Genomic DNA, 21986 nt, shown 5'->3' with positions numbered 1-21986 from the left:
AAATGGAGAGATCACAACAGATTCCACAGAAATACAAAGGATCATAAGAGACTACTACCAACAGCTATATGCCAATAAAATGGACAACTTGGAAGAAATGGACAAATTCTTAGAAAAGTATAACTTTCCAAAACTGAACCAGGAAGAAATAGAAGATCTTAACAGACCCATCACAAGCACGGAAATCGAAAGTGTAATCAGAAATCTTCCAGCAAACAAAAGCCCAGGACCAGACGGCTTCACAGCGGAATTCTACCAAAAATTTAGAGAAGAGCTAACACCTATCCTGCTCAAACTCTTCCAGAAAATTGCAGAAGATGGTAAACTTCCAAACTCATTCTATGAGGCCACCATCACCCTAATTCCAAAACTAGACAAAGATGTCACAAAAAAGGAAAACTACAGGCCAATATCACTGATGAACATAGATGCAAAAATCCTTAATAAAATTCTAGCAAACAGAATCCAACATCATATTAAAAAGATCATACATCATGACCAAGTGGGCTTTATCCCAGGAATGCAAGGTTTTTTTAACATCCGCAAATCAATCAATGTAATACACCACATTAACAAATTGAAAGAAAAAAACCATATGGTTATCTCAATAGATGCAGAAAAAGCCTTTGACAAAATTCAGCATCCATTTATGATTAAAACCCTCCAGAAAGCAGGAATAGAAGGAACATATCTCAACATAATAAAAGCTATATATGACAAACCCACAGCAAACATTATCCTCAATGGTGAAAAATTGAAAGCATTTCCCCTAAAGTCAGGAACAAGGCAAGGATGCCCACTTTCACCACTACTATTCAACATAGTTTTGGAAGTTTTGGCCACAGCAATCAGAGCTGAAAAAGAAATAAAAGGAATACAGATAGGAAAAGAAGAAGTAAAACTCTCACTGTTTGCAGATGACATGATCCTCTACATAGAAAACCCTAAAGACTCTACTAGAAAATTACTAGAGTTGATCAATGAATATAGTAAAGTTGCAGGATATAAAATTAACACACAGAAATCCCTTGCATTCCTATACTCCAATAATGAGAAAACAGAAAGAGAAATTAAGGAAACAATACCATTCACCATTGCATCAAAAAGAATAAAATACTTAGGAATATATCTACCTAAAGAAACAAAAGACTTATATATAGAAAACTATAAAACACTGATGAAAGAAATCAAAGAGGACACAAACAGATGGAGAAATATACCGTGTTCATGGATTGGAAGAATTAATATAGTGAAAATGAGTATTCTACCCAAAGCAATCTACAGATTCAATGCAATCCCTATCAAGCTACCAATGGTATTTTTCACAGAACTAGAACAAATCATCTCACAATTTGTATGGAAATATAAGAAACCTCGAATAGCCAAAGCAATCTTGAGGAAGAAGAATGGAACTGGAGGAATCAACCTGCCTGACTTCAGACTCTACTACAAAGCCACAGTCATCAAGACAGTATGGTACTGGCACAAAGATAGAAATATAGATCAATGGAACAAAATAGAAAGCCCAGAGATAAACCCACGCACATATGGACACCTTATCTTCGACAAAGGAGGCAAGAATATACAATGGAGAAAAGACAACCTCTTTAACAAGTGGTGCTGGGAAAACTGGTCAACCACTTGTAAAAGAATGAAACTAGAACACTTCCTAACACCGTACACAAAAATAAACTCAAAATGGATTAAAGATCTAAACGTAAGACCAGAAACAATAAAACTCCTAGAGGAAAACATAGGCAAAACACTCTCCGACATAAATCACAGCAGGATCCTCCATGACCCACCTCCCAGAATATTGGAAATAAAAGCAAAAATAAACAAATGGGACCTAATTAAAATTAAAAGCTTTTGCACAACAAAGGAAACTATAAACAAGGTGAAAAGACAGCCTTCAGAATGGGAGAAAATAATAGCAAATGAAGCAACAGACAAACAATTAATCTCCAAAATATACAAGCAACTTCTGCAGCTGAATTCCCGAAAAATAAATGACCCAATCAAAAAATGGGCCAAAGAACTAAACAGACATTTCTCCAAAGAAGACATACAGATGGCTAACAAACACATGAAAAGATGCTCAACATCACTCATTATTAGAGAAATGCAAATCAAAACCACAATGAGGTATCATTTCACACCAGTCAGAATGGCTGCTATCCAAAAGTCTACAAGCAATAAATGCTGGAGAGGGTGTGGAGAAAAGGGAACCCTCTTACACTGTTGGTGGGAATGCAAACTAGTACAGCCACTATGGAGAACAGTGTGGAGATTCCTTAAAAAACTGGGAATAGAACTGCCATATGACCCAGCAATCCCACTGCTGGGCATATACACCGAGGAAACCAGAATTGAAAGAGACGCGTGTACCCCAATGTTCATCGCAGCACTGTTTACAATAGCCAGGACATGGAAGCAACCTAGATGTCCATCAGCAGATGAATGGATAAGGAAGCTGTGGTACATATACACAATGGAATATTACTCAGCCATTAAAAAAAATACATTTGAACCGGTTCTACTGAGGTGGATGAAACTGGAGCCCATTATACAGACTGAAGTAAGCCAGAAAGAAAAACAACAATACAGTATACTAATGCATATATATGGAATCTGAAAGATGGTAACGATAACCCTATATGCGGGACAGAATGAGAGACACAGATGCATGGAACAATTTTATGGACTCTGAGGGAGAAGGTGAGGGTGGGACGTTCTGGGAGAATGGCATTGAGACATGTGTATTGTCATATGTGAAACAGAGCACCATTCCATGTTCGATGCATGTGACAAGGGCTCGGGGCCGGGGCAGTGGGATGATCCAGAGGGATGGGAGGGGGAGGGAGGTGGGTGGGGGGTTCGGGAAGGGGAACACATGTAAACCCATGGCTGATTCTTGTCAATGTATGGCAAAAACTATTACAATATTGTAAAGTAATTAGCCCCCAAGTAAAATAAATAAATTTATTAAAAAAAAAAAAAATAAAAAAAAAATAAAAAGGACCTACAGATCTTGAAAAGTATAAGCAGGAATAAGGATCTATCTAAAACTGAGCAGATCCCACACTGCTCACAACAGCTCCAGAGAAAGTCCGGGATATATATATTTTTTACTATTATTATTTTTTTTAATTTTTTTAATTTTTTTTTTTTTTTAATTAAAAAAAAAAAATTTTTTTTCTCTTCTTTCCTTTTTCTTCAAGCCCTCTATTACACCTTTAACTTTCATTTTCATAACCCACTATTAACTTGCAAAAAAAAAAAAAAAAAACCCTATTTTTGAAGCAAACTACATACATATATCTTATACCTTTTGCGTTTTTTTTTTTTAATTTTTTTTCCTGTTCTACATTTTTTTACTGTTTCTTTTTTTACTGTTTTACTGTTTTTTTTTTCTTTTTACACTGTTCCCTTTTTTCTTTTTTTTTTTTTTTTTTTTTTTTTTTAGATTGTAAGTTTCATAAGAGTCTAACCTCTACTCTAGATTTTTAATCTGTGTTTTACATATTTGATATCAACTTTGTACATTTAAGAACCCAATCTTTAGGACCCATTTTTACTCAGGAGTGTGATCACTGGCCTGATCACTCTCTCCCCCTATTGATGCTCTTTCTTCTCCCCCAGGGAACCTCTATCTCCCACCCTCCTCCTTCTCTTCTCAACCCAATTCTGTGAATCTCTGAGGGTGTTCTGGGTACCGGAGAACACTTCAGGAACAGCATACTGCCCAGATCTCTCTCTCCCCTCTTAATTCCTCCCTTTCTACTCATGCTCACCTCTGTTACCTTCCTCCCCCCTCTCTATGTATCTCTGTGAATCACTCTGAGGGTTCCAAACTGTGGAAAGCACAGAGGGAAGTGCTTACTGGCTAGATTGCTCTCTCCACATTTGAATTCCCCTCTTCCCCTCCTGGTCACTACAACCCACCCCCCCCACCTCATCTCTCCATGTAACTCAGTGAACCTTTCTGGGTATCCCTCACTGTGGAGAATCTTTTCACCATTAACCTAAAAGTTTTATTATTGAGGCTGTATGGAAGGAGAAGTCTTGAGGCTACTGCAAGAATAAGACTGAAAGCCAGGGGAAACATTAATTAATAAGAGACCATCCAATAGCCTCCATAAATTCACTGAAACCAAGCTCCACCTAAGAGATAATAAGTTCCAGAGCAAGACATACCACGCAAATTCTCCAGCAACGCAGGAACATAGACCTGAGCATCAATATACAGGCTGCCCAGAGGCACACCAAATCCATAGACATCTCAAAAATTAATACTGGTCACTCCATTACACTCAAGAGAGCAGAAATCCAGCTCCACCCACCAGAACACCGACACAAGCTCCCCCAACCAGGAAACCTTGACAAGCCACCTGTCCAACCCCAACCGCAGTGAGGAACCTCCACAACAAAGAGGAACTTCATACTACCAGAATACAGAAGGGCCACGCCTAACACAGCAATCTAAACAAGATGAAAAGGCAGAGAAATACTCAGCAAGTAAAGGAAAATGAGAAATGCCCACAAAGCCAAACAAAAGAGGAGGAGATAGGGAATCTATCCGAAAAAGAATTTAGAATAAGGATAATAAAAATGATCCAAAATCTTGAAAGCAAAATGGAGTTACAGATAAATAGCCTGGAGACAAAGATTGAGAAGATGCAAGAAATGTTTATCAAGGACTTAGAAGAAATAAAAAGGAATCAATATAGAATGAATAATGAAATAAAGGAGATAAAAGACACTCTGGAGGGAACCAACAGTAGAATAACGGAGGCAGAAGATAGGATAAGTGAGGTAGAAGATAGAATGATGGAAATAAACGAAGCAGAGAGGAAAAAAGAAAAAAGAATCAAAAGAAATGAGGAAAACCTCCGGGACCTCTGGGACAATATGAAACGCCCCAACATTCGAATCATAGGAGTCCCAGAAGAAGAAGATAAAAGGAAAGGCCATGAAAAAATACTCGAGGAGATAATAGTTGAGAATTTCCCTAAATTGAGGAAAGAAATAGTCACAGAAGTCCAAGAAACCCAGAGAGTTCCAAACAGGATAAACCCAAGGCGAAACACCCCAAGACACATATTAATCAAATTAACAAAGATCAAACACAAAGAACAAATATTAAAAGCAGCAAGGGAAAAACAACAAATAACACACAAGGGGATCCCCATAAGGATAACAGCTGATCTTTCAATAGAAACCCTTCAGGCTAGAAGGGAATGGCAGGACATACTTAAAGTAATGAAAGAGAATAATCTACAACCCAGATTACTGTACCCAGCAAGGATCTCATTCAGATATGAAGGAGAATTCAAAAGCTTTACAGACAAGCAAGAGCTGAGGGAATTCAGCACCACCAAACCAGCTCTCCAGCAAATGCTAAAGGATCTTCTCTAAACAGGAAACACAGAAAGGATGTTTCAACACGAACTCAAAACAACAAAGTAAATGGCAACGGGATCATACTTATCAATAATTACCTTAAATGTAAATGGGTTGAATGCCCCAACCAAAAGGCAAAGGGTTGCTGAATGGATACAAAAACAAGACCCCTATATATGCTGTCTACAAGAGACCCACCTCAAAACTAGGGACACACACAGGCTGAAAGTGAAAGGATGGAAAAACATATTCCATGCAAACGGAGACCAAAAGAAAGCAGGAGTCGCAATACTCATTTCAGATAAAATAGACTTTAAAATAAAGGATGTGAAAAGGGACAAAGAAGGACACTACATAAAGATCAAAGGATCAATTCAAGAAGAAGACGTAACAATCATAAATATATATGCACCCAACATAGGAGCACCACAATATATAAGGCAAATACTAACAAGTATGAAAGGGGAAATTAACAATAACACAATAATAGTGGGAGACTTTAATACTCCACTCACGCATATGGATAGATCAACTAAACAGAAAATTAACAAGGAAACACAAACTTTAAATGATACAATAGACAAATTAGATTTAATTGATATTTACAGGAGTTTCCACCCCAAAACAATCAATTTTACCTTTTTCTCAAGTGCACATGGAACTTTCTCCAGGATAGATCACATCCTGGGCCATAAATCTAGCCTTGGTAAATTCAAAAAAATTGAAATCATCCCAGCCATCTTCTCTGACCACAATGCAGTAAGATTAGACCTCAATTACAGGAAAAAAACTATTAAAAGTTCCAACATATGGAGGCTAAACAACACGCTTCTGAATAACCAACAAATCACAGAAGAAATCAAAAAAGAAATAAAATTATGCATAGAAACGAATGAAAATGAAAACACAACAACCCAAAACCTATGGGACACTGTAAAAGCAATACTAAGGGGAAGGTTCATAGCAATACAGGCGTACCTCAAGAAACAAGAAAAAAATCAAATAAATCAACAACAAAAAAAAAAAAAAAAAAAAAAAACTATTATTTATCTGGAGGTAGAGTAGTTAAGTCAGACAAATACTCAAGAAAAATATTGTGTGTGTGTGTGTGTGTGTGTGTGTGTGTGTATAAAATAACCCACTCATAGATAACTGTGAATTAAGGATCTTTCCAGTGGCAAGTTTGTCACCCTTCTTCAGGAAAGCAATTGCAATCTGCCAGCAAGGGGTACAAGTAGCTAGTCCAAAATCTGTTGCAATGACTGACTGGGATGTGGGTAAAGGTAAAGGCATAATCAAGGGAAATTTAAAAGATTGCCTACCACCACCATACCCCTACTTTATTGTTTGGTGAAAGACAATTTTAAAAGAGTCAGTCTGCTACATAGTAAGACCATAACCAAAAAGCTCTTCAGAAATCTGTGGAGAATCCTGATGTTCATTTTAGAAAGAACAAAGTCTCCTCCAGGAAACCTTCTACAACCAATTGTACTGACTCTATAACTACAGTTGAACAGTGTGGAGGTTAGGTATGCCATATAACGTGGTTCCTCCATCAGTGATTCTGCATCCATGATTCAACCAACTGTGGATCGTGCAACACTACAGCATTTACTATTGAAAAAAACGGCATATCATTGGATCCATACAGTTCAAACCTATGTTGTTGAAGGGTCAACTGAATTTCTTACTTCTTCACTTCTTCTCATTTAGATTACATTGATATTTCTGTATCTGTCAATAAGTAGTTTTGTAAATATTCTGACAATATTCACAAAGCTTTGCTTTATCACCCAAGTCACATTGCAAACACTTCAAAAGCACCGAGTTTCCTTTCTATATGGTTATCTTCTTCCCCATACAGAAGATAGACTATTGTATCTTTGTGTTGACAATTATATAAGTTAATTATCTTAGCAACTAAGCTGTAATACCCTATGTCTCTGTGATCTATTCTCTGATCCCTGCCTACCCACCATAACTGTCACTGTCAGAGGTCTTAAAAGACTGGTAACATTCAAAAGTTCTGCATGCTGCTCTAACTTCACTCTATGACCCACTAACATTGGATTTCTGCCCCTTTAGTCTATTGAATTTCTATCAATAGACAGGATATCTTACTTGCCAAATCTAATGACCTCTTGTTCACTCTCATTCCTTCAACTTTCTAAACCCCTCGTTACTTCTAAGATACCTTTCACTTAGGACTGTCTACTTCTATGATCACTCGTTTTAACTCTACTGTTGGCTCTTCTTTTTCCCTGTGTGTTACTCACTCAGTCGTGTTCCACTTTTTGCAACCCATGGACTGTAGCCCACAGGCTCCCCTGTCCATGGAATTGTCCAGGCAAGAATACTGGAGTGGGTTGCCATTCCCTTCTCCAGGAGATCTTCCCAAGACAGGGATTGAACCCAGGTCTCCTGCATTGTAGGCAGATTCTTTACCGTCTGAACCACCAGGGAAGCCCCTTCTTCCCTGAGGTATCTCCAAAATGTTAGCCATCCTCCCCTGGGCCTCAGGATTCCTACCTCTGTTTTATTTGCTTGTTTCTTTATTCTGTCCCTCCAGCTTTCACTTCTGTAAATTTTGTTAAAACACTAGATTTCAACCACAAACTAAGTGCTGAAGACATTGAAGTCCGTAATATTTTTCTCTAGTTCTGTACTCTCTCCTAAGTTCCAGCCCAGTACATCCATTTAACTATGATTGCATATTAATATCATGAAGGCACTTATCAGTCCCAAGACTGAATCTCCTCCCTACAATCTGTTATTGCTCTTATGTTATCTATAATAATTAGAGAGGCATCACTAACCATACTATCTAGTTTCTCAAGTTAGATGCCTCAAAATCATCCTCCATTCCACCTCTCTGTACATATTTCCCTTACACAATTGGTTAACAAGCTGTGCTAATTCTGTTTTAAAATGCTCCTCTTACCTGATATTTCCTCTAGGTCCTGCCACAGTTCAAGCACTAATCGTGTCTTCTCTGTACTACTAAATTAGGATCTTAACAGGTTTCCCTGTCTTCACTTTTTCCCTCCTTCAACCTTTTGGTCAAAAGAAATTATTTACTTTTAATTTTCTGAAAGTGTTTATAAGCAGAATTAGAAGGATGGTAGCATACAGAGACATGTGATCACAAGCTAAAGTTCATGTTTAAAATGTTATAGAATAAAAAAAAAAAGTAAGGTAAAAATGTCCTGAGGCTAGAAGAGAAGGCAAAGAAGTAAGGAGGCAAGCTATAAAACTCTCAATGATAGTGGACAGTAGCAGAAAGGAAGATGTAGATAGAAGAAAAATCCTCTAGGAGGGATCTATCCTAAGCACTCTGTTTTTCTTGTTTTACGTCCTCTCCCTGGGTTATTTTAGCCATTGTTTCAAATCCAAAATCCATATCTCAATACTACATCCCCAGCCCCGATGTCTCTCCTAAGTTCTAGACTTATACATCTAACCACCTATAGGATATCTCTATTGGGATGCCCCACAGCTATCTCAGTATGTCTAAAGGTGAACCCACCCTAGTTTCTCTTTGATTTTTCATATAAGCACATAGCATCATTATCTACATAGTTCCCTATAACAGAAACCTGGGAATTACCCTATTCATTCTCTCAGCCTGGCCCTTCTTTGACATTTGTATCAATTCTGCTTAACAAAAGGCTCTGGATGTGCATCACTCCACCCTAAACACCACTGCCCTTAGGTTACATTTTGAATTACGGTAGGAAATGCTACTGGAGAAGAGTGGAGAAATGACTCCAGAAAGAATGAAGAGATGGAGCCAAAGTGAAAACAATACCCAGTTGTGGATATGACTGATGATGGAAGAAAGTACAATGCTGTAAAGAACAATATTGCATAGGAACCTGAAATGTCAGGTCCATGAATCAAGGTAGATTAGAAGTGGTCAAACAAGAAATGGCAAGAGTGAACATTGATGTTTAAGGAATTAGTGAAATAAAATGGACTGGAATGGGCAAATTTAATTCAGATGATGGGCAAGAATCCCTTAGAGGAAATGGAGTAACCATCATAGTTAACAAAAGAGTCTGAAATGCAGTACTTAGGTACAATCTCAAAAATGACAGAATGATTTCTGTTCGTTTCCAAGGCAAACCAATCAATATCACAGTAATGCAAGTCCATGCCCCAAACACTAATGCCAAAGAAGCTGAAGTTGAACAGTTGTTCTATGATGACCTAAAAGACCTTCTAGAATTAATGCCAAAAAAGTTGTCCTTTTCATCATAGGGGACTGGAATGCAAAAGTAGGAAGACAAGAAACACCTGGAGTAACAGGTCAGTTTGGTCTTGGAGAACAAAATGAAGCAAGGCAAAGGCTAACAGAGTATTGCCAAGAGAACACACTGGTCATACCAAACACCCTCTTCCAATAACATGAGATGACTCTACACATGGACATCACCAGATAGTCAACACCGAAACAAGTCTGATTATATTCTTTGCAGCCAAAGATGGAGAAGCTCTATACAGTCAGCAAAAACAAGACCAGAGGTGACTATGGCTCAGATCATGAAAACCTTATTGCAAAATTCAGACTTAAATTGAAGAAAGTAGGGAAAAACACTAGACCATTCTGGTATGGTCTAAATAAAATCTCTTATGCTTATACAGTGGAAGTGACAAATAGATTCAAGGGATTAGGTCTGATAGAGTGCCTGAAAACTATGGACAGAGGTTAGTGACATTGTACAGGAGGCAGTGAACAAAACCATTCCCAAGAAAAACAAATGCAAAAAGGCAAACTGGTTGTCTGAGGAGACCTTCCAAATAGCTGAGAAAAAAAGAGAAGCTAAAGGCAAAGCAGAAAAGGAAAGATATGCCTATCTGAATGCTGAGTTCCAAAAAATAGCAAGGAGAAATAAGAAAGCCTTCCTCAGTGATCAATGCAAAGAAATAGAGGAAAACAACAGAATGGGAAAGACTAGAGATCTCTTCAAGAAAATTAGAGATACCAAGGGAGCATTTTATGAAAAGATGGGCAGAATAAAAGACAGAAACAGTATGGACCTAACAGAAGCAGAAGATATCAAGAAAAGGTGGCAAGAATACACAGAAGAACTATACAAAAAATATCTTAATGACCAGATAACCACAATGGTGTGATCAATCACCTAGAGTGAGACATCTTGGAGTTCAAAGCCAAGTGGGCCTTAGGAAGTATCACTATGAACAAAGCTAGTGGAGGTGATGGAATTCCAACTGAGCTATTTCAAGTCCTAAAAGATGATGCTGTGAAAGTGCTGCACTCAATATGCCAGCAAATTTGGAAAAATCAACAGTGGCCACAAGACTGGAAAAGTTCAGTTTTCATTCCAACCCCAAAGAAGGGCAATGCCAAAGAATGTTCAAACTACCACACAATTGCAGTCATCTCACCTGCTAGCAAAGAAATGCTCAAAATTCTCTAAGCCAGACTTCAGCAGTATGTGGTCCAAGAACTTCCAGATGTTCAAGCTGGATTTAGAACAGGGAGAGGAGCCAGAGATCAAATTGCCAACATCCACTGGATCATCTAAACAGCAAGAGAGTTCCAGAGAAACACCTATTACTTCTTTATTGACTGTGCTAAAGCCTTTGACTGTGTGGACTACAACAAACTGTGGAAAATTCTTAAAGAGATAGGAATACCAGGCCACCTTAATTGCCTCCTGAGAATTCTGTATGCAGGTCAGGATGCAACAGCTAGAACTGGACATGGAACCATGGACTGGTTCCAAATTGGGAAAGGAGTACATCAAGGCTGTATATTGTCACTGTGCTTATTTATATGCAGAGTACATCATGCAAAATGCCAGGCCGGATGAAGCACAAGCTGGAATCAAGGTTGCAGGGAGAAATATCAATAACCTCAGATATGCAGATGACACCACCCTTATGGCAGAAAGAGAAGCAGAACTGAAGAGCCTCTTAATGAAAGTGAAAGAGGAGAGTTAAAATGCTGGCTTAAAACTCAACATTCAAAAAACAAAAATAATGGCATCTGATCCCATCACTTCATGGCAAATAGATGGCGAAACAATGGAAACAGTGAGACTTTATTTTTGGGGGGCTCCAAAATCACTACAGATAGTGACTGCAGCCATGAAATTAAAAGATGCTTGCTCCTTGGAAGAAAAGCTACTCCCAACTTAGACAGCATATTAAAAGGCAGAGACATAACTTTGCCAACAAAGGTTCATCTAGTCAAAGCTATGGTTTTTCCAGTAGTCATGTATGGATGTGAGAGTTAGACCATAAAAAAGCTGAGTGCTGAAGTGTTGATGCTTTTGAACTGTGGTGTTGGGGAAGTCTCTTGAGGGTCCCTTGAACTGCAAGGAGATCCAGCCAGTCAATCCTAAAGGAATTCATCCCTGAATATTCATTGTAAGGGCTGATGCTGAAGCCGAAGCTTCAATACTTCAGCCACCTGATGTGAAAAGCCGACTCATTTAAAAACACCCTGATGTTGGGAAAGATCGAAGGCAGGAGAAGGGAACGACAGAGGATGAAATGGTTGGATGGCATCACCAACTGGATGGACACGAGTGTGAGTAAGCTCTGGGAGTTGGTGATGTACAGGGAAGCCTAGAGTCCTGCAGTCCGTGGGGTCACAAAAAGTCAGGCATGACTGGGCAACTGAACTGACTGAGAATCCCCCTAACGGGTCTCTCTGACTGCAGTATCTCCCTATTCCTCACCCTTCCAATTTCTACATTATATTTTGAATGCTGTTTCTGCAGAAGTCCCTCAAGTACAAGTAAAAATATGAACCCTTCCCACTAAGGGTTGATAATTAAAATACACAAACTGAAATGGAAAGAAGACACAAGATAACATTTTAAACAAGAGCTAAAACACTGGAATTTATACCGCTGGTACTTAACTACCTTCTTAAGCAATACTTTAACACCTGATTTATCATCTTTTCTCTGTCACTATCTTGTATAAGATCCTTAAAGAATAATTGTTGTCTTTTTCAAAGTAGTTCATAGCACAGAACATAATGCCCAGATACCAAGTAATGAACATCTGACTTTTAAGATGGAAAAATAAATTAAAACCCACAATGAATATATCTCTGCATGGCTAGTCCCTTGGGTATACAAATAATGAGAGAGAAGAGACTAGAGAGAGCTAAATTAATAATAAAGGTAGCTTGAGATGAGACCCTAATGTCAGGCCAAAGAATTTGTCATAGGAATCCATTTAAATGTTTTTTAAGCTGGAAAGCAATATTATCATAGGAAACATTAGGAAGATATTAGAAATCAGAAATGGAATTCAGGCAGATTATTTAAAAAGCAACAGTGGCACCCCCTAAATGGGAATGGATGTCAAAAAAGTTTGACATCTGAGGTATTAGCAATAAGGCTTGGAGACTGATTTGATTCTTATTAAAGGAGGGGTGGTATTAGTGATTTCAACGTCTCTTTACTGAATAACAGGAACATAAAGAATTGTTTCTTAGGAGCAATGTTGACTTATGAACCTTTGAATTTGAGATATCTTCGGGACACACAGGAAATATGAATCTAGATCAGGAGTTGGCAAACGACAGACCAAATCCTAGCAGTTGTCACTTTTTGTACATAAAGTTTTGCTGGAACAGAGGTACTTCTTCAAGTATTGCTTATGATTGCTTTTGTGTTACAAGTAGTTGAGACAGAGGTTCTTTGCCTACAAAGTCTCAGATAATTACTACATAGTCCTTAATAATAATTAAAAAAAAAGTAATCTTGAGTGGGGGGGCGGGGCGGGGCGAGAGGCTGCTGGGCCGTTGGAGCCGTTTCTGGCTATAGAATATTCAGTACTAGGGGCGAGTCCCGTGAGCAGGACAAACCATTATGATGGGGGAGGGGTTGAGAATGTTGATACTCGATTACAAGCGCTTCATATTCTTGGTTATGAGTCTTTTCTGACCACTCCTGTTTCTTCGTGACTTCAAAAACTTTCAACAGTATAGGAGGTTCCCTTACGTCCTGGGGGAGGGGAGAAATCTTCCTCACGCCCCTCTCCCACCCCTGCCGTTTCTGGAAGTTGGAACAGTCCAAAGGTAACCGCTTTGAAGAGTATGTACAGGGAGCCCTTTTCTTCAGAGCGCTCAGGGAGGGAGGGAGAGAGATAGAGATAAAAATCATTTCTTTCCATGTGGTAAGTAGTTTTGTTTGGGCTGCACTCCCACTGACTGGAGGTGAGGCTTGGTAGGAAGTGTCCTGGGGCAGGGTATAGGGTCTTTAGGAGGGTGTGAGGTTGGCTGGGAGGAGCAAGCAGAGATGAGGAGATTGAAGGGATGGGGGAGGGGAGGGAGAGGACTGACTGATTCATCCCCGCAGAGCCAGTCAAGCCCCAAAGGCACTCAGTCATCATGGCCTTGAAACCCGAAGACCCAAGTAATGGGTTCTGGCATGGTAAAGTGATGGCTTTCATCAATGAGAGGATGTCCATGCACGCGAAAGGCCCAGAGTTCTACCTCGAGAATCTATCTCTGTCCTGGGAGAAGGTGGAGGACAAGTTCAGGGCCATCCTAGAGGACCGTCAGGTGCCCAGCCAGGCCAAAGAGGCCTGTGCCTGGGGCAGCCTGGCCCTGTGCGTGCGTTTTGCCTGCAGACAGAGACAGTTACACCGGCACAGGGTGCAGTGGCTGCACGACATAGCTGGGCTGCACAAGTCGGCCGCACATGCCTTGGCCTCAGACCTGAAGTTGTCCGTGGCACAGCACGAGGTGGAATACAAGGAAGCAGCCTTCCAGCTGCAACAAATGCAGGCCAACCTGGAGAAGATGCGAAAGGAAAGGGATCAGCTGAAGTGGAAGCTCTTCCAGGCAGTAAGATTACATGGTCCCCGCCCTGCTTCCTGCCCCAGCCCCCAGTCCCAGTCCCAGCCCCAGCCCCAGCCCCAGCCTCGCCCCCGGGGCAGGTCTCAACTCTGTTCATTTCCTCCAGGAGCTGCAGTCTCTGCAGGAACGAGCTGCCCGGGGGCCAGGTCTGGCCATGGCCACTGCCAGTGGGGCTGAGATGGAAGGAACAAGTGAAGACGAAGAGGAGGAGGAGGAGACAGGGGCCACTGCTACTCCTGCTGCTGATTCTGAAGCCACAAGAGGAGGAAGACAGGAGGATGCAGAAGGGGCGGGAGCTGCAGGGGTGGAGGAAGCTGAGGAGATGGTTGTAGACATTATGCAGTTTCTTGGAATTGTAGATCAGAAAAATCACACCTCTGGTGGGCAGAGAAAGGGAGATCGCAGGTCTGTGGAAACAGCCAGGCGTTATCTATTTGAAACAACCAAGACCATGTATACAGCCTCACCGGGGACCCTTCCTGTCCAGCTCCCTGCCTCATTCACATATTCATACTCCTCATCTCTTTTTCCAGATGCACCCACACCGTCCACACTCACACTATCCCCAAGCACATCACCCTCACCAGCAGCAGCGGTCATAGCAGGGGCTCCAGCTCAAGCATCTCCCCATTACAGGCCCTTTGATTTTAGCTTGTGGTCTAATGGGGGGGGCTGGGGAATAAACCCTCAAGAACCCACCAGAAACAGGAGTGACTCTGATCCCCATCAGCAGAGAAAACCTACAACATTTCGAAGGCCAGGGGAATGGAACTGCCCTTGGTGTAAAGCCATGAATTTATCAAGGCAGAAAATTTGCTTCCACTGTGGGAGAGATATCTGGCTAAAGAACTTTTGATTCAGAAATGTGAAACAGAATAGAAACTTACCTGATGGGAGATCAGTTTTCAGAGGGAGGGGAAGGGGGGTAAGGGGGCTTGGGAAGAGTAGAAAGAAAGGGTGGGTGGTTAAATGGGAGAAAGGAGTTGTGAGAGAGGAGGGGAAAGGGGTGGGAGAGAAGATATGGGATAGTGACTGGGGAAGGTGTAGATTGGGGGTGGGGGGGTTAAGGGGAGAGAGATATAGAGAGAAAAAGACTTGTTTTGATGACCCCCTTTGTGTTCCAGACCACTAGCATTCAACATCTGAGAACTGCTGCAGCTTCTGTTTATATGTATTTCTGTTCCCAAACCTAGTATCTTGTGGACCTGGGCAGCTAGTATATAGCACCCCCACTCCTTGCATTACCCCTCCCTTCACTAGGCTGTAGATGGTTGGAGCAGGAGGAGACATTTGACCCATTCTGAGCCAAATATTCTGAGAATCTGAATAGATAGAGGCTGATTCCATAGTCCGGACAGTGTTGGGCACTGAAGCAGTGGGTCATTGGGAGTCAGGGTCAAGGTCAGAGCCATGAACACGGAGGCCACAGCTGAGGCCTGGCCCTGGCTGTGGGGGAACAGAATCGCATGCTTTACAGAGGCCAAGTGTCCTTTAGAGAATGACACTATGAGGGCCCAGGGAGCAGAGAGGCACAGAGAAGTAGAGAAGAGTTAATCCTGTGACCCAAGAAATGGAGACTGACAGCCTGACCACTTTTCCACTTCCTGCTATTGTACTGAGTGAAAAGCCACTTCACAGCAATCCTCTTTTCTTCAAGCTAACTTGAGCAGGTTCTTGTTCTGGGCAACCAGATTTTTGTCAAGCCAGAAATTTACGCCAGAAGAGAGGTTGCAAACTGTAAACCATCAAAGAAAATGTTGGAACTGGCTGGTTAGGTGCATCAGAGAGTGATAGGTAGTGGGGATTTCTGCATCCCAAGTCTCCAGGGATGAACTGGACAAGAAGCTCATTCATGTTCTGAGCAAGTTATATGAGAAACAATTAAAGCAGGCCTAGGGTTAACCCTGGACTTACAACAGGGCAGAGGTTCACCAATCCTAAAGGAATCCCTCAGGGCTTCATACAGAGGACGCTAGCACCAGCTGCAGACAAGGACTGCTATTGTTGTTGTTCAGCCTCGTGAGAGGAGAATCCTCCCCGTCCCCACTCCCAACTCAGGACAGATAGAACTCAACAGGGAACTTGTGCCACTGCCAAGGTGAGTCAGCAACTGATAGTATCTGGAGAGTTTGCTGGTCTAGACCACTGACCAAAGGATAAAAAAATCCTGAGATTGTTTTTCTCTCCCCCATCACCAGATTACAGTGGGAGGGGAGTTTGGCTACAAAGGTCCTAGTAAATTCAGAAATGCATAATAGAACACACCCTGATGGGAAATCAATTTCCAGAGGGAGGGTGTAAAAGTGGAAGGGGGAGGATGGTCTGCATTTCCCTCTCTGATAACTATGATCTGTGTTGAGGGGAGCTAAATGTATGGTTTGGCCCACAGGTGGAATGATGTTGAGGAGTTATACCTCGAGAGTTATACTTGGACCAGACTGAGGCACAACTGGAGGAGCCCTGAACATTCACTGGGGACTGTGAACCTAAAGACTGAAACTTTTTACGACCCTAAACTAACCCTGGGACATTTCTGCAGCAACTGGATGTGACTCTTGGTTGTCTTCTTTGGGGGCAGATGTGTATAATTGTTACCAGGATCTGTGGCCAGATCCCTAGCTAGTTATTAAAAGACTTTCACTTGACAGAAACCTTCTTGGGCTTGTTTATATCCTTATAGGGTAGAATTTGGGGCTTCCCAGGTAGCTTAGTGGTAAAGAACCTGCCTGCCAATGCAGAAGACAAAGGGAAAGTAGGTTTGATCCCTGGGTCGGGAAGATCCCCTAGGGGAGATGGCAACCCACTCCAGTATTCTGGCCTGGAGAATCCCATGGACAGAGGAGCTTGGTGGGCTACAGTCCATAGGGTCACAAAAAGTTGGACATGATTGAGCATGTGTGTGGAGGGTAGAATTTCACAGTTTCAGCACTCCTGAAGTGCAACTGGCTGTTATCTTCTGATGATGTAGATACATCATCTCCAGGGGGTGTCCTGTGAATTACAGAATGTTTGGCAGAATCCCTGGGCTCTACCCACTAGATGCCAGTAGCACACCCCACACCCCTAGAAGAGACTGTAACAATCAAGGATGTCTCCACATGTTCACAGGAGAACAAATTCACCCCTGGTTGGGAACCATGGAGGCAATGAAATATTTAGGAGTAGTTGAAACGGGGAAGAGAGTTGCAAGGGCAGTGTGTTTAGCAGTGCCCAGGGCTCCAGAGGGTGGGGCACTATGACAAGAAAAGTGTTCATTGGGTTTGGCCATGACTGATCTTTGAGCCAGTCTGGGTGTGGAGGGTGGGGGTAGAAGCCCAACTGCAAGGACTGAGGAGTGAATGGAAGCGGAAGTGAGGAAGTGAGGGGGGCTCTTCTTCAATGACCTTTAACTATGAAGGTAAGGAGTGACGTGTGCGGGATACAAGATGGCGAGAGTTCTTTGAATACCAGAGAAACTTGGGCCATGGGGAAGGAGATAGCTGCAGAAAGCTTGAACATGCAAGAAATATGTAAGAGAATGAAGTAGATCCTGCATACTGTACTGGAGACATGTTCAGTGCACTGTTTAAGAAAAAAAAAAATGATGGCCAGCTGTACCTTACGTGAAACAAAATTACTCCCCAAATTATTCTGTGTGCATATGTATCAGACATACACTCATGTATGTATGTGTGTGTGTGTGTGTACATTTTTTCCTTTTATATTATAGATTTATGTAAGCATAGAAATGCTCTGGAAAAACTTTTTTTTATCCAGAAAAATGGAGTAGGGTAGGGACAGTAGGATAGAGGGCTTTTATTTCTTTATATACCACCGTGTTAGGAAAGTAAGATAAATGTTCACAAATATATGAAAAATAAAGTTAATTTACTGGCTTGGGTAGGTTTGGAAAGGCCACCTCTTCCTTTGAGACAGGAGGAGAGAGCAGACACTGATCTCTGTCACAAAGGGGTGGGAAACCAAGAGGGCTCTTGCCTATGTACACCTTAGACTAGGGACCTGAGAGTGAGTAAGGAGAGGAGGTCAGGATGGGACTGCGGGCTTCTGAATAATGGCATATTTAGGAATAACTTCCACAAGTAGAATGGGTAAGGGGAAAGAAAAGAAGACATCCTGTTTCCCAGTGGGCCAAACTGGGCCCAAATGAAAGAAAATCAAAAGGCATTGCAATAGGAACCTAGGAGGGGATACTGGAAAGGAAGTGAGTGGTTCCAGAGGGGCAGACACAGATTTGAATGTGAATTTTGAATTTGAATTTTGAATTTGCCCAGTGAATGTTCAGGGCTCCTCCAGTTGTGCCTCAGTCTGGTCCAAGTATAACTCTCGAGGTATAACTCCTCAACATCATTCCACCTGTGGGCCAAACCATACATTTAGCTCCCCTCAACACAGATCATAGTTATCAGAGAGGGAAATGCAGACCATCCTCCCCCTTCCACTTTTACACCCTCCCTCTGGAAATTGATTTCCCATCAGGGTGTGTTCTATTATGCATTTCTGAATTTACTAGGACCTTTGTAGCCAAACTCCCCTCCCACTGTAATCTGGTGATGGGGGAGAGAAAAACAATCTCAGGATTTTTTTATCCTTTGGTCAGTGGTCTAGACACTTAACTTTGGTAATACACATTGTTTTCATAACTTACTTTTTTTCAGTAAATGATTTGGTTTGTTGGGATTTGGGTTTTATGTTTGATAGGATTAAGGGAAAGATACTAATTTTCAAGATTTTGTGTTTCACACTCAATGTAAAGGTTCTTCTGTCTCTGTACATACAGAGGAAAGGATTTAATAAACTGAAGTTAATTCCACATCTATCACTAAATATCCTCAACACATCCAACAGAGGTGATATGACCTGGCCTTTGCTAGAGTGCTTAGATGAGCAGCTCAAGAGTAAGACAGCTATAAAAATCAAGGAGGTTAAGACCCTGTGGAATAATACCTTGACCAATGGGAGATGGGAGCTGAGAGATAAACTGTTCTCCTATTCTCCTCCTGGATCAAGTATGTAAAAATGCCCTTCCTTCTTCACTGCCTCACTTTGCTTTTACCTTGCTCCTGTTTCCCTGGGATTACAATCCCTGGGTCATGAAGATCCCTTGGAGAAGGAAATGGCAACCCCCTCCAGTACTCTTGCCTGGAAAATCCCAGGGACGGAGGAGCCTGGTAGGCTACAATCCATGGGGCTGTGAAGAGTCGGACACAACTGAAGTGACTTAGCAGCAGAAGCAGCCACTATTCTTGCCTGGGAAATGCCATGGACAGAGGAGCCTGGCAGGCTATAGTCCCTGGGGTCACAAAGAATTGGACATGACCAAGTGACTGAGAACACAGCATACACTCTCTAATACATACTCACTTTTTGCCCCAGGATTCTCTTTCTAGGAACCCAATGATAAGACAGGAGGAAGATCAGGAGTTCAGTTTTGGATGTATTGGTTTTGATGTAGGTAGAGATGCTGGAAAGTCTGTTGGATAAAAAATTCTGCAGAGAGATCTGGGCTAGAAGGTAACCGTGTTGGAGTTACCAGTCTACAGATGGTATATAAAACTATGAGACTGCATAAACAGATCACGGAGGGAGGCGGTGTTAATAAAGATGAAAAAAAACTAAGGACCAGGCCCTGAGAGTCCTCTAACGTTAAGAGATCGGGGAAGTATGAGGAGTTAGAAAATGAACTTCAGAAAAGATAACTGATGAAATAAAGGGAAAACAGGAGAGTGTGACTCTTTGAAACTCAGGTAAAGAACATATATCAAAAAGAAGGGATAGTCAACTGTGCTAAACGTGCTTATCTTATATAAAGAGGAGTGAAAATCGACCTGACCATTGGATTTAGCATTGTTGTAGTCATTGGAGACTGCAGTTTTGGTGGAGTGGTTAAGGTAAAATTCTGATGGAAGGGACTTTCCTGGTGGCTCAGACCGTAAAGAATCCACCTGCTGATGTAGGAGATGCAAGATCCCCAGGTTTGATCCCTGGGTCGGGAAGATCCCCTGGAGAAGGGAATGGCTACCAACTCCATTATTCTTATCTGGAGAATTCCATGGACAGAGGAGCCTGGTGGGCTACAGTCCATGGGGTCTCAAAGAGTCGGACACAACTGAGCAACTTTCACTCCCTCACTCACTGATGGAAGTAGTTTAACAGAGAATTAGTGGAAAAAAGCTTAAGATGGTGAGTGCAGACAACAGTTTCTTTGAAGTAGTTTTGCTGCAAATGGAAACAAAGAAATGGAGGCAGTGGTTGTCAGGGGAAGTAGAATTAAGAAGCATAGACCTTGACCTGTGTGTATGCTGATGGAAATGATTCAGTAGAAATAGAAAATTCCATGATAAGAGAGATGGGAGAATGGCTTCAGTGATATCCTCAAGTAGGCAAACATGGTCAGAATCTAATGTATTAGTGAAGTGACTAGTCTTACATGGGAGCTTTGCCAGTCCATCAATGACAACAAACCTGAAGGCAGAGTATGTAGGTACAGATACCAGTAGGTCAGTAGATGTAGTGGAAGTTCTCTCCTAACTGCCTCAATCTTTTTTCAGTAAAATGGGAAACAAGAGGAGGAGATGTTGGAGGCTTGAGAAAAGCAGCTGTGAAATAGTCATCTAGGAAGACAGGAGACTGAATGGTCCAGTATTACATCATAAGACTATTCGACAGCATTAAGAATCCATTTGAGGTTCATGATGATGAATTTAAAGTGAGATCAGTGAACATTATATGGTTTCCTTCAGTCAGGTTCAGCTAGAAGGATACAAATGCAAGCATAGATGGAGAGTTGGATCTACACAGTGTTGTGGTTTTCACAAGTGAGTAAGATAAAAGGGGAAAGGGTCTAGGGAAACAAGAGGGTATATATGAGATTGATTAAATTGACTGATCACAGAATTTAAACTGTTAGTTTGAGAAGAGAGTGGTGGATAGTGAAAGAATTGTGGGACCAGTGAGTTGCAGCTCTGGGTAGAGTTAATACATTATTGGAACTGGGGTGCAGAAAGAGTGAGCCCAAGGTGGTGGCCAGAGTAGAATACATGCAAATGAGATAATGGAGGAGATTACTACTGCCCCCACCACCCCAAAATGTTGCAGATCACCCGCCTGCCACAACCATTACATTACCTAGTTGGACACTGGAAAGACTTTGAATTTGCAACTCCTGCAATAAGTGGAAACACTGATATCAACAAAATAATCGTAAAACAGAAGATCACTGAACTTGTGTAATGATAAAAGGAATGGAACTAAATGAATACCAGTGTTAGGTAGCTCATCAGTGATTACTTGAAATTAATTCTTGTTTTCTAATGAGCAAATATAACCCATTAATTCTTACCACACAGGTAATCCTTCTGACCAAACCATAAATATCTGTTTTCCCTCAGTAAATAAGCTGGAGTTGAAAATGACATAGGTATTATAAAATAGAATGATTATATTTCTGATTATTATAAAGCTAATGTATTACAATATGGTTATATTCTAAACATTGTAACATGTCTAATTTACTATTAATGCAATGAAGATAAACTATAATTGATACTACTTTGTCACTTAAGTTATGCACAATTTTTTAAAATAAGCAGATTATCAAATTGTGGAGGTTAAAAAATAATATTTTCAGGTTATATATGTGTTCTTTTATGCATATTTGCTACAAAAATAACTGTGTCAGGGACTCTCACTTATAAGCCAAAATAGGAGGAAAAAAATAACTAACTGCATAACACTC

The 21986-nt window shown here is 41.1% G+C and overlaps 3 protein-coding genes across 3 annotated transcripts in view; 2 read left to right on the top strand and 1 right to left on the bottom strand.

Moving 5' to 3' along the window:
- Positions 1 to 21986, bottom strand: part of IL1RAPL2 (interleukin 1 receptor accessory protein like 2) — a 1535365-nt gene that overhangs the window by 559454 nt on the left and 953925 nt on the right. The gene's annotated exons all lie outside the window — the stretch shown is intronic.
- L1TD1 (LINE1 type transposase domain containing 1) overlaps positions 1 to 21986 on the top strand; it is a 789799-nt gene that overhangs the window by 2783 nt on the left and 765030 nt on the right. The window contains exon 2 of the mRNA XM_081566379.1: positions 4326 to 5243. Coding sequence (XP_081422505.1) covers positions 4492 to 5243 — 752 coding nt within the window. The 5' untranslated portion in view covers positions 4326 to 4491. The remainder of the gene's footprint in view (positions 1 to 4325; positions 5244 to 21986) is intronic.
- TEX13A (testis expressed 13A) lies at positions 13467 to 16896 on the top strand. Its single transcript, XM_081564263.1, has 4 exons — positions 13467 to 13566; positions 13749 to 14239; positions 14358 to 16349; positions 16641 to 16896. The coding sequence occupies exons 2-3, from the start codon at positions 13781 to 13783 to the stop codon at positions 15105 to 15107; spliced, it is 1209 nt and encodes a 402-aa protein (XP_081420389.1). The 5' UTR covers positions 13467 to 13566; positions 13749 to 13780; the 3' UTR covers positions 15108 to 16349; positions 16641 to 16896.

Source organism: Giraffa tippelskirchi, chromosome X, assembly GCF_054371585.1.
Source record: "Giraffa tippelskirchi isolate mGirTip1 chromosome X, T2T-mGirTip1v1.2.pri, whole genome shotgun sequence".
NCBI classification, from domain to species: domain Eukaryota; kingdom Metazoa; phylum Chordata; class Mammalia; order Artiodactyla; family Giraffidae; genus Giraffa; species Giraffa tippelskirchi.
This window is presented reverse-complemented; position numbering and strand designations above follow the sequence as displayed.